At 42.2% G+C, this 18,529-nt stretch overlaps 1 protein-coding gene across 3 annotated transcripts; it reads left to right on the plus strand.

Annotated features, from left to right (window-relative positions):
• Nucleotides 1-3,425: 3,425 nt before the first annotated feature.
• On the plus strand, nt 3,426-16,336 carry LOC132448568 (toll-like receptor 13). Of its 3 annotated transcripts, none has more exons than XM_060039982.1 (4): nt 3,426-3,718; nt 6,289-8,904; nt 14,911-15,028; nt 15,726-16,336. In XM_060039982.1, exons 2-4 carry the CDS (start codon nt 6,417-6,419, stop codon nt 16,009-16,011), a joined length of 2,892 nt encoding a protein of 963 aa, XP_059895965.1. In that variant the 5' UTR covers nt 3,426-3,718; nt 6,289-6,416; the 3' UTR covers nt 16,012-16,336. The 3 variants fall into 3 exon arrangements, with proteins under 3 accessions (XP_059895965.1, XP_059895966.1, XP_059895967.1); XM_060039983.1 differs by having other exon boundaries at nt 3,433-3,718; nt 6,289-6,354; XM_060039984.1 differs by lacking the exons at nt 3,426-3,718; nt 6,289-8,904 and having other exon boundaries at nt 14,576-15,028.
• Nucleotides 16,337-18,529: the final 2,193 nt, after the last annotated feature.

The raw sequence follows: 18,529 nt of genomic DNA on the forward strand, positions 1-18,529 counted from the left end.
GTGTGTGTGTGTGTGTGTGTGTGTGTGTGTGTGTGTGTGTGTGTGCGCGCGTGCGTGCGTGTCACTCTGTTCGAGCCTGCATGAGAGTTCAATGTTGTCATTAGCTGTAACGTCTTTCTGACCAATCGCAGTTCAAGGCCGACCTGGGCTGTGCCACTTCGGGAGGGGGCGCTCAGTTACTCCCCTCTAGACAAAACCGAATTGGTTGCGACGATGACCCGGCGCCCCCCGAAACGTTAACGGGCCACAGGGAATTTTCCCAACTCTCCCGATTACCACTCTGCGTTGTGCGTGCGTGCGTGCCTGTGTGTGTGTGCAGGCGTTATTCAATTGCCTCTCGGCCGCTTGTACCCGCGATCTCGTCCTTTCGGCCATCACCCAACCCTCAGGATAGGAACGAAGATCGACCGGTAGATCGAGAGCTTTGCCTTGCGACTCAGCTCTCTTTTCGTAACAACGGTGCGGTAAAGCGAACGCAATACCGCCCCCGCTGCTCCGATTCTCCGGCCAATCTCACGCTCCATAGTACCCTCACTCGCGAACAAGACCCCGAGGTACTTGAACTCCTTCACTTGGGCTAAGGAATATTCACGTGATAGAAATAGATCTCGCATGTAATAAAAGAAAAGATCTAAAAAAACAAAGTAACGACCGTCACGTAGCCAAATGGAACGGCGTAAAAGTACCGTTCTTTCTTCAAATATTTACTCAAGTAAAAGTAAAAGTATGTTGCAATAAAACTACTCCTAAAATTACAATTTATCCAAAAAGTTACTCAAGTATTTGTAACGGAGTAAATGTAGCGCGTTCCTACCCACCTCTGGTTGGGGGGCCTGAGGCATCTGCCACCAAAGCTCCAACCACACAGAGCAATGCTGCTGCCCCGGGCCTCTCCATTCGGAGAGGGGAAGCCGGGGGAGACGCCCCCTCCTCGTCGCGGTCGGAGTCGTCCGACTCCGAGCTCACAAGGAGAGAGGGCATCGTCGAGCGGAACAGTAAAGTTGTCAGCCCATTCAGCAATGGCGGCGGCAGTGTCGGCTTTGCGCTGTCCGTCGTCCGACGGCAGCGCCGCACAATGCCGACACAGACAGAGCGCCAAGGCAGCCCTCGCACACCTCATGGCCGCCATACGGCAAGATGTAACCCGTGTCTTGCAGATGCGGATCGTCTTCGAGTCCATAATATCTATTTATTTACTTCAGTATGCTACAGGATCGTCCTGAAGAAAATGGTAGCAGAACGTCCGCCGCCGCCCGCGTATATCTGCGAACTGCGGACGTGATTGAGGCCAACGCTGTTGGTGGGCGGGGATTACACATTTTTCAGTGCTACAGCTCACGCCTAGGGATAACCCAATAGCGATAGCCTTAAAAGGCAAAGCCTATACGACATAGAACGCGGCATAATGCCGCGTTTCCACTGAAGGGTGCGGTACGGTTCGGTTCGCCTCAGTCCGGTAGGGAGGGGGCGGTATAGCCCAGCTCAGTTCCAAGGTCGCGTTTCCACCGCCGACAGTACCCTTTATGGTAGGCCGGATGTCGATCGCCGCGGCAGCTACGTAAACATTGTGACATCATAGCAGTGCGACACAGTGTAGCCTGCTCAATAAAAACAATGGAAAAGATTAACGCGACACATTAAACCAAGAGCTACCTCTGCACATCTTCCTCCCCAAGAATGCAGAGGAATGTCTCCACCTCCTTGTTCGCCCAATCAAGCGTTTTACGCGACAAGTTCATTTTTAAGAATAATACCTTGAGGCTACTGTTTGTTTGTTTTTATCCCCACGTCGCCCGGAAGTGACGATTCTGTCGACCAATCAACGGAGGGGGTGTGTAGCTCGAATTTTCCGGCACCCTTTCAGGCGTCCCAGTACCCCAACGGAGGAGTACTGAAGACGAGGGAAAAACAAGTACGGCTCAGTCCGGGTCACGCCCACTTTTGGCAGTGGAAACGCAATCCGTACCGCACCTTTGCGAACCGAACCGTACCGCACCCTGCAGTGGAAACGCGGCATAATCTGAAAACCTGCTCCAGACCAGGTTTGGTTGCGGGCATAAGTCACCGTGGTGATACAGCGACGCTAAAAGAGATCGACTTTCGTGGTCCTGCTAACCCAGGCTTTGAGCTCAACATACCTCGCTAACCCTCTAATCGAGGTACGTAGTACAGTCCCCTGATGTTGCGTGAGCTTTTCCAAAAAGTTGCGATGAAAGTTGCGATGTTTTTTAGGTTTTTGTTACGATTACCGTGCGAGAGGAAGTGAAAGTTGCGATTTTCCTGATGTTAAATATTAAGTTATTACTGAAAATTTCCCAGAGTAATTTGTTAAACATTAAGTTATCACAAAAAAATAATAATTACAGGGCTAATAGGAAATGAAATTATCTGTGCCTGAAATTACTTTTTACATTCAACAATTACTAATATATTCGTAGACACCCTAGAGAATTGCCTTTCTTGACAACAATAAAAGGAGCGGAACTCTCACACCATGTAGCCGATGCAACAATAAGTTTTTATTGCATAAAGGTGTAAAGTGCTGCCCAAAGTGAGTGCAAAACGTTTTCAGTCCCATTCAGACCATCCTCAGTACAAACATACAAAGGTAAAAGACTTCCTTATAAAGACTACGCCTAGTTGGTGGCAGACATAACAATCAAAAGTTCAGGTAGGGTGACGCGTTGACTAGACATTTTAAAAAGGCAACGCTTAACTATTTTCACTTTTCTTGACAACATACATGGCCGAGCTCAAGCCTGAATTCAGGCACCACGCCTGAACTCTATCAGGCCTGTAATTAAAAGAGAGAAATGGTCCTATGAATAATTGATTCTTGATTCTTTCCGCGCTGGCAATTGACTTGGATGCCATAGCCTGTCATAGTGTCCACAAGTATCCTTGCTGAACATTTATGAGAAGCAGGTTACTAAGAAAGCATTGTCTATATTGGACAATAAAAATCACCCCCTTCATTGTTCATTTGAGGCCCTTCCCTCAGGCCGGAGACTAAGAGTCCCTCTTTCTAAGTCCAATAGGTCAAAGAACTCTTTTATTCCTAGCGCAATTCGTTTGCTAAATTTGCACAATTCTTTGCACATACCTGTAAATGTATTTGAATCAGATGACTAGATAAGTATGACCGTTTTTTTACTTATTAGCCCGTGTCTATCTCCTTGTTGTGTGTCCTTGTGTGTATTGTGTTTTTATGTTTTTATGTGTACCTGACTGCAAGACAAGTTTCCCTTTTTGGGACAATAAAGTTAAACTGAACTGAACTGATAGTGATCTGCCTCGTCGTCTGACGTCCTGCCTGCAGTTCTGCATTTCTGTAGTTATGTTTCACGGTGGCAAAATGCTTATCAATGCAAGATTTCCGCTTATTTTCCACCACAATGTGGCATGCAGTGCAAAATAGTTTCCCCCACTTTCATGTAGATTACCAGGATCCTGCTTTTCGCTATCTTTTGCAGTCTTTTATTTAGAAAAAAAAAAGTATCAGTTCCCTATAGAACATTTGACTTCTTCTTTTTGCTTTGTCATTTATAACCCAATGGTCCACACAAAAGGCCATTTCCAACCAGCTTTTCAATAACACATTATTTTGATCTGCCAGACCCATCTTGAAGAAGAATTTTTCTTGGGGAGGCCAGATCAAGATTTCTTTTTTTGCGGGGAATTTCGATTGTTCCTTCTTTTTAATACCGAAAAATGTAAAGTAAGTATTTAAACCCACTTCTTTCACTACAATTTAGCTAGAACTCAAGTACATTATCTTTCTGCAAAAAGGAAATTAACATTTTACCATTTCAACCATTTCATGTGTTTATTTTTGCCTGTTTATGTTAGTTTATGATGAAAATGTAAAGGCTTTTTTTTCATCATTATAATCATCCTTATAAGTAACCGTTGGAGAGGAGAGACTCAACCAGTTCACTATTATATAGGAGCTATTTGTCAGAAATTACATCCAAATCATGGAATGTAGAGTTCAGTTGTTCTTTAAAAACTTGGTTGTCACGTCCGTTTTGGAATTGTGGCGATATTAAATCCATGCTTGGATTGTTCTCAGCCTCACCTGAAAGTGACTTTGAATAAACGAGGCCTTCTAACTGCCTGAATAAATATATAAAGGAAGCATGCTAGCTGACTAAATATAAATGTAAAGAAGACCTATAAACTGATGCTTTCTTGATCTGAACTCTAATGTGGCTGAGTTTTCTGGTTCTGGATCATCTCTGTAAGCAAAGCAGCGAGCTGAATCAATGGGACACAACAGTGTTGTTTTCGTCAGGCAAGACGAAAACGAAAATGACGTCGTCAGACCCCTTTTTTCCATGACGAAAACGAGACTAAGACGAACGTCACCAAAGCCATATAAAGACTAAAATGTGACGAAAAATGTAGACATTTTCGTCAGACGAGAACTAGACGAGACTAAATTGTTAGTGAGAGCATGTGAGCGGAGCGGAGCGTGGAGCGGGTGGTGGAGCGGAGCGGAAGAAATACGTTGGAGCGGGTTGGAGCGCAGAGCGGTTTTAAATTCAAAGGCCGGAGCGGGGATTTGACTCCGCTCCAGTCCGCTCTAGTCCGCTCCAATTTTAACTGCTTCTAGCGGCTTACATGTAGGTGGTTCACGTAGAATAGAATGGGTTTCAATGGGAGCATCCAAGCAACCTGATTGGATAAAACGCGTCACGTGAGACCCTTCCACCCCCCCCCCCCCGCAACACTGGCTCGTGTGCTCGCGCGCAGCTGCGCCTGCACGCACACGGCACACACACACTCATACACTACAGAGAGAGGCTGGTGGACGAGTTTTCGTCGGACTAAAACTAGACTAAAACCTTTTGAGTTTTCGTCAGACTAAAACTAGACTAAAACTTTCAAAGATAGAAATGACTAAAATGGGACTAAAACTAAGAAGCATTTCGTCAAAAAGACTAAGACTAAAACTAAATCTAAAATGCCTGCCAAAAACAACACTGGGACACAAGGCAGTATTACTTGGAGAAATCTAACGTTTATACAGCTCGTTCAAGGGGAAGACCACGACCCGGACATGAAAAGCCTATGCATCTTATCTGTTATCTTCAGGGTAATCCACAGACAAGAGGGAAGCAAAATAGACACGTACTCAGAAAAGTGGCACAGATGGTTAATAGTGAGAATGATGCATAGATGACATATAATAACACAACACAACAGAGAAAGACCCTCGTCATAACAAAATATCTGAGTGACATGCATACAGAATGTCGGTTACGGAAGATGTGTTGAAAAATGTTGTGACGTTTTTCTTTATGAACTTAGGCTTTGTTTACTATGTGTGTGGTCTTGCCACCCTGCTCTTCTTCGGGGTCGTTTTCCCATGTTGCTTTTTGTCGGTTTGGCCCGTTTCTTGACCCCCTGGGGAGCGTCGAGAAGCGAAGGGTTCCAAAAGGCACGGCCGCGACCCCCTTTATGAAATCCTGAGAAACTTCAATCAATAGATCACCATCTGGTTAACAAAATGCTTTTGGTTTAATGGGGGACTGCTGCCCTCAGACACCCACCAGAAATGTATAAGAACTCCTGCCGTTAGCCAAGTAGTGGACTTCTCCTTGCAAACCTTTAGAGAGACGCAGAGCGAACTCCCCTCTGATTCCTCGGATTATGTATTGTATGCCTATTCTATTGTTTGTTGATCCATGTTGTGATATATCGTTGTTTGTACTATTATTACAAATATATATGACCATAATTGTCCACAAGTACTGTGTGCTTTTTGCGTTTGGAAATCTCATCTGCCTTAGACGCAATATCTGGTAAAGGAATTGCGACGAAAGTGTAGAGAATTTTCTACTCTGAAAAATTACTAAATATAAATAATAACTAGGAATACTTGACAAATATAAATGTAAAGGAGGTCTTCTAATTAACAAAATTTAAATGTAAGCAACCACACCAGAGCAACAGGTACATCACCTCCTCATGTTAAAAATTGTTTCGGGCCAACACTGATTATCCTGAAGCAATCAGTTTCTCCTTTGCTTTTTTATGTATATTTTTTATTGTGGTTTAAAAATAGATTATGTAGGCCTAAGGCTATGACTGAAATTCATTATTTTCCTAGAAAATATGAATTACCATGTGATTATATTTAACTGAGGATGTTTACATCATGTAGGCCTATATAAGACGTTTTCATGAAATCTCAAACACATAGCGTGCGGATGGTGTGCCTAAATAGTAGATAGTAGATTGTAATGACCACTTTCTGTGTTTCTTCATGTGTCTGTTTGACAGATTTCGGGAGTGGGGGTTTTAACCTGGACTGAAAGAAATTAACGAACGGAACCAGAGATCACCTTGGTAGGACTGAGATACATTGTCCTGGAAATTAACAACATCAACAAACTTCTTTGTGTGCTTGAATGAAAACAGAAATTGCGATGCCTCTAAGGGGAATTTGTTTCTGTTCATTTGGAATATTATATTTATTTTTGAACAGTTATATTCGTCCCACTACTGGCTACGTGATGAAGAACTGCTGGGTCACACAGAACGCACAGGCCGACTGTAGGAAATTCGGTTTCAAAGTGTTTCCAAAGGACATTCCAGCAAGAGTCACAAAAATACTCCTGCAGGGAAACAACATTTCTAAACTAAATGAAAGAGATTTGGAAAATTTACCAAAACTGTTGTACATAGACCTGAGTCACAACTTGATCTCCAAGATTGAATCTGGCAGTTTTGTTCGTCAAATCTCTCTAGAGGTGTTGCATTTAGAGAACAATAAGCTTAGAAATATACAGGAGGGTATGTTTGATGGCCTGGTCCATCTCACATTATTGTGGCTGAATTTCAATCAGATCCAAACAGTAGCACCAGCCTCTTTCAAGTCTCTGAGCAAGCTTATGATTTTGGGCCTAGGCCATAACAAACTGCACAACTTAGCAAACGTCTTACAACATACACCACATTTACACTCCCTAATCATTACAGCAAACGAGATGTCCACTTTTCATTCATGGGAGCTGTCGAATAAGTCTACAGAACTTGTTACACTTGATTTGTCTCAAAATGAGCTCATGGCCTTTAGGCTCACTGCAGATATCTTTCCCAACCTCACAAGGTTGAACCTTGAGGATAGTATAGAGAATGGTATCGTCTGGGAGATGAATGACACATCGTACCTTAGCAGTGTGTCCGAACTAGATATCAGTGGGGTTCGCTCCTCATTAAATGGACTGCAGGACGTTCTCGAGACAATTAACTCCTCACTGAGTTATTTGAAGCTAAACCATGTGAATAAAAACCTGCAGGCTCTCATCAATATTTCCTGCAAAAACCCATTGCTGAGTGAATTTGAAATCCGAAACAACGGCATCAAACATATAAGACCAGACATGCTGCACCTCTGCACTAATCTGAAACTGTTGGACATAGGGGCGAATGAAATAACTGAAATCTCAAACAAATCGTTTCAATCTCTCAGGCAGCTTCAGACTTTAATCATGAAGTCTAACTGTCTCACATCGGTCCCCTATGCCATAAGGAATACTCAAATCTCAACACTGGATCTCAGCTGCAATAACATCAGTTTGATTGACTGTGATGATTTTGCTAATATGACCGGTCTCAAAGTTCTCCATCTATACAAAAATCCTCTTGTGGCTCTCAAGGATTGTGTTTTCAAAGATTTGGTCAATTTAAAGGACTTGATGTTGCAAAACTGCAGCATTGATCAGTTAAACGGCGCCTTTAAAAAAAACACGCCAAATCTTAGACATCTTTCTTTATTACACAATCAACTCACTGTTCTAGATCATGGAGAATTTAAAGCTCTGAATTCCCTCCAGACTTTGACATTAGAAGGGAATAAATTAAACAAACTTAATAATGGGACTTTTTTTGGACTGTCCAGTCTTACACATCTTTCTCTCCAATCAAATGAAATAACTGAAATTTCAAACGGTGCTTTCGCTGACTTGAAAGCTTTAAAGACTTTGAATTTGAATTGCAATCACCTTAAATATGCATCGGTAGAGCGTATTTCTTATCCACCATTTGTTGAGCTTTCACAACTGGATACATTGCTTTTTACAGCTCAAAAAAAAATCCATAAGAGGGCCCTCCCTCAAAACTTTCTGCATGGCCTGACAAATCTGTCAGTACTAGATATCCGAGGTAACGAACTTGCATCCCTGCACCCACACACCTTCAACTATACTCCTAATTTGATTGAGCTAATTCTGTCTCAAAATGATATCACAGACATTCCGGACAATTTGTTTTCCCCGATTCAAAAACTAAAAAGTCTTTGGATTTCACAGACAAACCTGAGGTCTCTAGATTTTCTGCTCCATGCTAACCTCACAGAGCTGGAGTTCTTGCAGGTGAGAAAGAATGCCTTTTCTGTGATTAGAGAGCCAGTGATGCTGTCCCTAACAGCACTTAATATCCTGGATATGAAGGGTAATAGCTTCACCTGTAATTGTGACAATGCGTGGTTCCTCCAATGGGTAATCAGCAACAAGCAAACACAAGTGGTTGATGCGTACAACTTTGAATGCAACTACCCTCCAAACCTTAAAGGAAGAAAACTTTTGGAGATTGGCCTCGGTTCTTGTACAGTAGACATGGGCTTCATCTTTTATATTTCCACGGCATGCACGGTCATCATGACCATAGCAGTCTCCTTCACCCACCATTTCCTGCAATGGCATCTGGTCTATGCGTACTACCTCATGCTGGCTATCCTCTACAACTCAAAGAACAAGGACAAACGTGCTCATCAATACGACGCCTTCGTCTCCTACAACGCAAACGACGAGGGCTGGGTTCTTGGGGAGCTGCTGCCCAAGCTGGAGGACGAGCAGGGCTGGAGACTTTGTCTGCACCACCGAGACTTCCAGCCAGGTGAGGAGTCCTATCCTGAACACCATTTTCACCTCAATTAGCATACATGCTAGCCTACACTATTTCATATATTGTACATGCCAGTTGATATGCTATCAGATATGCTCATGAACTTGGTAGGGGGATTTTTCTTGGCTCAGAATGATTTTTTTTTTAAAATCTTGGCTTTGAATCGAATAATCATATATACTCTTATCCCTGTCAAATATAAAATATCTAATGTGGCGCAAAACAATGTGTTAAAGTGTAATTCTATCGAAAATTGGCATGAAAACTAAAATTAAAAAAATACCTCCATGTTATTGGTTAGGGGCCCCTCTAACGCTTCCAAATCGGCATTTTCTAAACACTAATATTGCTCTAAAATAGCGCCAAACCTATGCAGTATCATATGATTAGGGTCCTTACACATAAAACGAAGCATCAACAACTTAGTTAGCCTACTGCAGTTTATTTTAAAATACAGTTTTCCAAGTCTGTGCATTACCGGTTGGTCTATGTTTCCAGGAAGTCCATCACACAAATCGATTACCGGCTACCGTAAACAATATGGCTCTGTCACACCAAATTTGTGACAGAGCCTCTATAGATTTGTAAAACAGTACAAATCTCCCCTCTTGATACTTGGCCATTTATAATTGTTGGCGCCTCTATGGAAGTAATTTGGGCTGTTACATTGCTCCGGGCAACTTTGGGCAAGCTCTATATTCGATTATCAACGAAATAACGTTTCGGTTGTGTGGGTTTTCATGCCGGTGTTGTGCCGAAAAGTAATCAGCTGCCAGAAAGTGATTTCAGCCGCGGGAGCCCGCACAGCCTGTTAAAGCCAGGCTATATCGCCTCGAAACGTGTGTGCGGCAGCAAAGTCTGATTAGTCATACGAGTCAATAGCACTACAGGACTATTGTCTGCTGTATTAACACAGATATGTATTTTAAGGTGACAAGACATCGACGTTGTACGGGGATCGACGTCTGATCGGTCATACTAGTCAATAGCACTACAGGACTATTGTCGGTGAGTCAATTATCCTTCTTTATGTTTTTAAACCACTGTAATCGAAATTATTTCTGTGTGTCTTTTTTATACAATAAAACATGTATTTTCTTACTATGCATTATTTTCCCAGCTTATAGAAGTTTTTTTCTTCTCAAAATGAATTGATAACATTCATGAGTAGATCCTATCACATTAAATAGAATAGGGTTCAAACTGACACTAACATTCATGTGGGCTATGTGGGGTAGATAAGAACAAATCCAGTCTCTTTCATCAACTCAGCTGTAATACGTTTTGAAGCGAAAATATGACACATTGGAGTCCTTTTCCTCCTGCCAGAAAATTATCTCAAGCCCTCTCTTGGTACTGAAATGTTTTATTTATCTTAAAATGAGTTGATAACATTCATGAGTATCACATTACATAGATTATATCCTATCCTGTGTCTATTACCAGCTGAAACACCTTTACATGGGCAAATATAAGACATTTCAGTTGTTTCCCTCCTGCCAGAAAATGATCACAAGCCCTCTCTTGGTACTACTACTGAAATGTTTTATTTGCCCATGTAAAGGTGTTTCAGCTGGTAAGAGACACTGGATGGGATATAATCTATGTAATGTGATACTCATGAATGTTATCAACTCATTATAAAACATTTCAGTACCAAGAGAGGGCTTGAGATCATTTTCTGGCAGGAGGAAAAGGACTCCAATGTGTCATATTTTCGCTGATTACAGCTGATAAAAGAGACTGGATTTGTTCATATCTACCCCACATAGCCCACATGAATTTTATAGTGTCAGTTTGAACCCTAATCTATTTAATGTGATAGGACCTACTCATGAATGTTATCAATTCATTTTTAGAAGAAAAAAACTTCTTCTTGAAAAATCTATAAGATGGGAAAATAATGCATAGTAAGAAAATACATGTTTTATTGTATAAAAAAGACACAGAAATAATTTTAATTACAGTGGTTTAAAAACATAAAGAAGGATAATTGACTCATGGACAATAGTCCTGTAGTGCTATTTATGACCGATCAGACGTCGATCCCCGTACAACGTCGATGTCTTGTCACCTTAAAATACATATCTGTGTTAATACAGTTAATACATGTAGTGCTATTGACTAGTATGACTGATCAGACTTTGCTGCCGCACACACGTTTCGAGGCGATATAGCCTAGCTTTAACAGGCTGTGCGCGCTCCCGCGGCTGAAATCACTTTCCGGCAGCTGATCACTTTTCGGCACACCTGTTAGAGTTTCGACTGATGAAGTGAAAGAAAATGTAAAAAATTTAAAAATAACTGAGGTCAAACGTCTTAAAGCAAATCGGGATGGGATTAAAACGGATGGTCTCTCAGTTTTGATCATCTTTGATGAAGAAAGGTCCGGAAAAGATCTTTATTGGCTACATGTGTTATGGTGTGAGACCGTATGTCCCTCCACCCCTAAGATGTTTCAAATGTCAAAGATTTGGGCATGTGGCGGCGGTGTGCAAGGGTGTGCAAGGGTAAGCAAGATGGCAGATGTGGTGGAGACCATGAATATGGCAAGTGTGAAGAGGGGGCAAAGCAGAAGTGTTGCAATTGTGGAGGGGAACATAGTTCAGCGTACCGCGGTTCTGGAGTGAGCAAAAAAACAGAAGAGGTTCAGCGAGCCAGAGTTGCTCAGGGAATTGGCTATGCAGAGGCAGTTAAAAAGGTCTCAAGCAACATCACGGAGGCGACAAGTTGAAGGAGGCAACTCTGATAGTGAATAAAAATGACTTTGTTCTGTTTATGGCAGAGATAATCAACCAGAGACATGAACTTTGAAGGGTTTGAGACCCGAGTTCTGTCTGGGTTAGAGTCCTAGAATCCATGTTGGTGTCCCAGAGAAAGGAACTAGTTCCTTTTGGTCGGGTAGGAGTCCCAACGTGGGTACGAGAGGGACTGTTTATCTGGGGCCGTATTCACAAAGCATTTTATCTTACCGCTAGGAGTGCTCCTAACTCGCGCTAAAACATTTTACGTAGGAGTTTTTTCTTAAAAGTTATTCACAAAGCCGCTGAGACCTACTCTTACTAAGGATAAATCACAAAGAGTGAACTAAGAGTGACGCGCCGTTGCTATGGATTACGTCAATTCTCATGCACGAGTTTAGAAGCAGTCAGTTCGGTGATTGGTTGTTCAGACGAGCCCACTGAATCACCGAAAAACAAGGAAATAGCCTAGGCTAGAAATGAATTCCTATTAAGTAGTTATAGTGCAGTTAGCAGAATACACGCATGATGACAATTTTGTGCAGACCACGATAATGACGTTGTAGCCTGCACGTTCAAGAGAGAGAAAGCAAACAATAAAAATACGTACAATTGAAAAGAAAATAAATGTTATGAACTACACAAGTGTTGACTGATTTGTGCCAAGGTGTTTACCTAAAATGTGTTTTCAAAGTGATCCCTAAATGCCAGTCCACTCGGTTCCACACGGCCAAATTCATTGTCATGTTGATCGCCATCATCATCATCATCATCATCACCATCGTCTGGCTGTGGAATGTTCCTCCGCTTGCAGAGGTTGTGTAGAATGGCACATACAGTAATGACTGTGCTTGCCCTCTCTGGGGTGAGGCGTATTTCGCCATGGAGGACATGAACCGACGTTTCATCTGCCCAATTCCTCTCTCCACAACATTTCGTGTATGTTTGTGTGCTCTAGCATATATGGAAGAAATCAGTAAACAATAATAAATATGGATTCAACAAATAAAAGGCGTCAAAGAGCCAATACGATGTGTTTTACACGTAGGACTAAGCGTAATATGCGTAATCACTTACATGTTATACTTTAACTGTGCTCCCGGTTGTGGATTGAGGTAGGGTGTCTAGAGCCACGTCTTGCATGGATAGTCACTGTCTCCCAGCAAGGGACACCCAACTGGTACATCTCAAAAAGCTGCCTCAGACCGCTCTCCATTAAAATGCGCGAATCATGGGTAGCTGAAGATCCAGGCCACTTTGCAACAACATCCAGTAGGCTATGTTAAAATTTGCATCAAAAACAACCTGCGTGTTGATGGAATGCACTTTCGTCCTATTGACGAACACGTCCTCGTCTTTTGATGGCGCAATTATTTTTATGTGCGTCCCGTCAATAGCACCGACCACACCGGGCATACCTGCAATTGCCATGAAGTTGGCTTTGATCCTGTGTAATTGTTGAATGTCCAAAGGAAAGTTTATGGCACGGCTGACTGATGGTTGCGATATTTTTAAATCGTCGGCATTGCAAAGTTGCATTTCCCCTGTTGCTAAATAACGTAGTGTGGCCAAACATTTTATTTCGGGACTAATCTGATTATTCCTGTTAGTCGGGGATGTTATTGCATTGCGATTAACTCCACAACAAGTTTAATACCCTAACATTTCGTCTCGCAGGCATTTACGATTCTTTGTGAATAGGTCTTACTGAGTTAGGAGTCCTCTTGAGGACTTTTAAGCTCTCCTAGACTTAGGTGCTACTTTTAGGCCTAAAATACTTTGTGAATTGCTCTTAGTGAAAAAAGTTAGGAGTCCTAAATTTAAGAGTGACACGCCCATTATTTTTAGGAGTTACTCCTAAATTCGCCAGTTAGGACCTACTTTTAGCCCTAAAATCCTTTGTGAATACGGCCCCTGATCTTAAATACATTGCACTTTCTAAGATGTTTTTTTAACTCTGCCTTTGTTTTCTATCCATTATACTCATTTTTTCCACAAGTTTTCTATTGCTTAACTATCATTTTATTTTATTTTGTGACAATGTTTAGATGTGAAGCACTTTGAGTCTGCCTTGTGTATGAAAAAGTGAAAAGTGCTATATAAATAAGCGATCTTCACGGATGGCTAAAATTGACTGACTCACTTGTAAGACTTTTTATTTATATTGAAAGTCTGATGGCAGACGGGCTCAGAATTGTGTGTTTCCTTTTCTTTCAATTAATTTGTTTAAATCAATCATGTTTCTTGAGTTTGGGATCTGTAGGCGAGCAACCAACATGAACTCGGTAGAATTTCATAACCATAACGAAAGAGGAAGCATGGTGTAACTCCGCCCATCACAGTTATTGGTTTCTGGCCCAGGCACGGTGCCGTCTCACCCAAGAAGCTCTGCTATAACAGTTGGACTGCTGGACCTGAGATGACTTACTAGCCAACTGGTCTTAGGAAACAAAGATCAGTTTGGCTAATGCGAGATAGGGCTTTGACTCCGAACTTCGTTATTCGAATATAATTAGAATATCAAAGAATAAATCAAAATTCAAACGAATATTAGGCAGCCCTTAATATTCGAACATGTTATGGGCAGGCCAAGAGGGAGAGACGTCTGAGAACCCGACGCAGTCTATTCATAATATTGTAATGACCACGGAAGAGGCGGTGAATGAAGTATTGATTAGACAGCGATTTATTAGAAACCTAATAAACCGTTGGAACGCGCAGGACCGGTAACCATAGCAACACCAGTAAACACACCTCGCAAAGCCCAATCCAGGTCTTACTGAAGGCATTTAATGGTCAAAATATCATTAATAAATATTCGAATATATTCGAATATTAATATTAATAAACAAACAAACTTCGAATATGATTTTTGGGCAAAAAGCCCAAGTCAAAGCCCTAATGCGAGAATGGACCCACGTGGCTGGAAAAGCTATTTATATAATAAACAGTTTAGAATAAGGACTAATCTAAATTATTTAAATTGATAACATTTATGTATTTCGGGGACATGCGATCGTGGCCTACTAATTCATAGGATTTATTGCTCTGAAAGAGCGGCAGCACAAGAACGTTTCAGAAGAACTGAATCCTTACTGGTTGGAATTGTCGCAATGAAGACGTTTATTCTGGTTGCCATATAAATTATTATTGATGTTAGCCCTTCATTCCCTAGTGCTGTGACGTAACAAAGCTACAGTTTGTTGTTTTACTTTTATAATATTTTATTGTATTTTCACTGACCAATGCTTTTCAGGTAAACCCATCATGGAAAACATAACAGATGCCATCTATGGCAGCCGGAAGACTATCTGTGTGGTCAGTCGTGATTACCTGGAGAGTGAATGGTGCTCCAGAGAGATCCAGGTTGCCAGGTAAGAACCCAGAGTTTACATGCATGACCAGATTATGGTTGATCATTAATTCAGCTTCACGTGTGTATTTGTGGCCTTATTGTACGACCCTCATACATCCTTCCTCAAAATGTAAAGTGCAATGGACCAAAGCATAAATTACACATTTACAGACGTGCTATAACGCACTAACCACTAAGCCAGAAGTTTGCAACCGGCTATCCAAGTTAGTTTAGAAAAGGAAAAAGATTGTATGGCAATAATACAGTGCATAAGGGCCAAAACAATACTGCTTTAAATTATTTTCCCGCAATGTTTCTGATTAACTGCCCCTGGTGCCTGTGCAGTCTGTGGAAAGAGTCCTGCATTTACCCTGTTTGAGTAGGGCACCCAATTATCTCCAACACATATGTAATCTAATTAAATCACAACATCGCCATGGGTTTATTTTCTCATAACTGACTTGCTGATCAATGATTGGCTACATCAATGCATGGACAATGGAGCAAATGGAAAATGTGTCAAAAAAAAATCAAGTAAAGTACTTGAGTATAGTCAGAAAGTATTTCCACTCGAGGACCAATACAACCATGTAGATAGGTATGGTTTCTGTGGTGCTGGGTGGGACGGGTTGCCCAGGGGTACAATGAAGTCTTCATATGGGAATGAGCCCAGGCCAACCTTCACCTAATGGTTAAACAGCTCTCCATTTCCCCAGCTTCCGTCTGTTTGACGAGCAGAAGGACGTGCTGATCCTGGTGTTCCTGGAAGAAATTCCAATACAGCAGCTGTCTCCATACTACCGCATGAGGTGGCTCCTCAAGAGGCAAACGTACCTGAGCTGGTCCCGTGCATTAGCACACCCAAACCTGTTCTGGGAGAAGCTCCGGCAGGCCCTGGAGACCCGAGAGCACCCAATGGGTGAGCATATGCGGCTCACTGTGGAGGACGGAGCCCCTGGAGAGAGACCAGGGCCCCGTATCCCGAAAGCATCGTTAGCCTAAGTGGATCGTGAAGTGCGTTGTACGAGCATCGTACAGTTTTTTTCACACCGTTGCCCGAAAGCATCGTTGGTTACGAACGCCGTGAAAACACTCATAGCTAACGAGGACTCCATGAGTACTCGTAGGAAGCTAAGAGCATCGTTAGCCTACTATAGCCTTAGTGGCATCACCAGCGGACATTCTTTGCATTGTGTTTTATTGGATGTGTTTTATTAAAACACATCCAATACCACGGAATGCCCAGCTGGCACAAATTCGCAACCAAAAACAGTGGTTACCGCCGATATTTTACTCATAGACTACTGTTAGATTTAAACAGCGAAGATAGAGACATGTTAGAAGTCAACAACAACACAATTTATTGCAGCAATTTAAAATTCCAAAAATACATGCGCAACCGAAATGTACCGATCAATTGCCACGCCACCAGGCATATAATAAAATCGAATGATTCCATTGGTCTTGTGAGGTCGCTTTCGAGCTGCCCTTGCTGTCTATCTCTGATTTTAATTCAACCATCGTGTGTGGGGTCGGCTTAGCTCAGGAGGTAGAGCAGTTGTCTTGTAACCGAAAGGTTGCTATTTCGATCCCCAGCTCAGAGTGTTGATGTGTCCCTGAGCAAGACACTTACGCACAGTGCATGAAGGATTAGGACCGAAACATATGTCGGCCTAGGCCTATTCCATTGTGTTTTAATATCTTAAGCATTCAAATTATTGCAGTCTATTCTTTTTGTAGGCTACTCTGCTGTTGCCCTTGATGGCGAGATATTTTAACGCTTTTTAACCCCATTTTCCTGCGACATTCCTGCGTCTCTCTCAGTACGGAGACCATTTCAGCACCGTGTCAGTAGACAGTTACAATCCTACGAACGTCGTGTGGAAGGCTTACCCAGGACGTATGGCTCATAGCGCTTCTCCCCGCTTTCAATCTCCTCATCCTCGTATGCTGCAGCTGCTGCCTCAGCAGCAGCAGCTATCTTCTGGCTCCTGAGAACATGGAGACTGGCTTCGAGTTCAGCTTTTTGTCTCATCACGCTTGCTTCTCTTTCGGCGAAAGTCACCTGGGCTTGTGCTGCTTTTGACTTGGCACGTGCTCTAGCAGGCGCTGACGATATTGCTGATCCGCTGGACCGTTTGGATAACTGTGACCGGGAGTCAGGTGTACTGAGAGAGTCTTCCCTCACGTTTGCCTCGTGGCCGTCTTCCAGTGGCTCTAGAGCTGCTGCGGCGTGTGGTTGTTCAACGGCATCCACCTTCGGTTTATCCCCGTGTAACGACATTCTCCTGGGCTATCTTCTTAGCTGGAACTCGTTGAGTTGTTGTCTTTTTACTGTGCTCCTTTCGTAATGTGTTCCAGTCAAAACTAGACAGCTAGTTAACAGTATTTACAAAGAAGTGGAATCCGGTACACAAGGCTTGCTTTTCTTGTTTCTTTATCGGATGTTATTTTCTTCATAACTTTGTTTTTTGTAGAACTGTAACAAATACAGAAATAAAAACATATATGCGTTTAGATGTCTTGCATCATTACTAACACACGGGAATCCGAGAGCTAGTATTGCTAAACAGATAGATTACATTTTACACTTGAACTCGATCAGAATCTTAACATAAAATCTTAACACAAACTCGTATGAAGTGATCTGATTTTAACTTACAGACAAATAATGTCGATAGTTCAAACGTATTTGATAGATTGCGGGAGTGATAGTACGGCGTGGTCTTTCCTTGTCGAGTGAATCGGGAAGAGAACCGGTGTTGTGTCGAGATCGGTTTCCCCGTCGAGATGTGTTTCCCCTAGTCCCCGCCCCTGTACGAAATTACCCGAAGAGCGAAGGAAGCGCGCGTACACAAAAAGCTCGCCCACGAGCTGCTGTGCTCGTACCACAGAGGCACTTTGGAGAGAGCTAAGGTTCAAAACTGACTTTCTTTAACGAGTTTTATCTGAAGATGTTGTATTGTAGATTTCTATCAATAAAAAATATTATTTTTGTGAGAGACTTTTCATTTTGAATGTTATGGACTTTTGGAAGGAAGTGTGCTCATTCATAATACTGTCAGATACTGTTCCCCCTCTGTTCCATAGGAAAGGAGGCTCACACATCTTTGAAATTCATACTGCTGACTTATTTCCCCACAACAGATAAGTGCTGTGATTTTCAGGCTGATATCACTAAATTTGACCATTTAGAACAGGGGGAACGCATCCTGACAGCTTGGAATATTACTGTCAGATAATGACTGTCAGGATGCGTTCCCCCTGTTCTAAATGGTCAAATTTAGTGATATCAGCCTGAAAATCGTATCTGTTGTGGGGAAATAAGTCAGCAGTATGAATTTCAAAGATGTGTGAGCCTCCTTTCCTATGGAACAGAGGGGGAACAGTATCTGACAGTATTATGAATGAGCACACTTCCTTCCAAAAGTCCATAACATTCAAAATGAAAAGTCTCTCACAAAAATAATATTTTTTATTGATAGAAATCTACAATACAACATCTTCAGATAAAACTCGC

The sequence above is a fragment of the Gadus macrocephalus genome, chromosome 20 (genome assembly GCF_031168955.1).
Source record: "Gadus macrocephalus chromosome 20, ASM3116895v1".
Taxonomy (NCBI): Eukaryota; Metazoa; Chordata; class Actinopteri; order Gadiformes; family Gadidae; genus Gadus; species Gadus macrocephalus.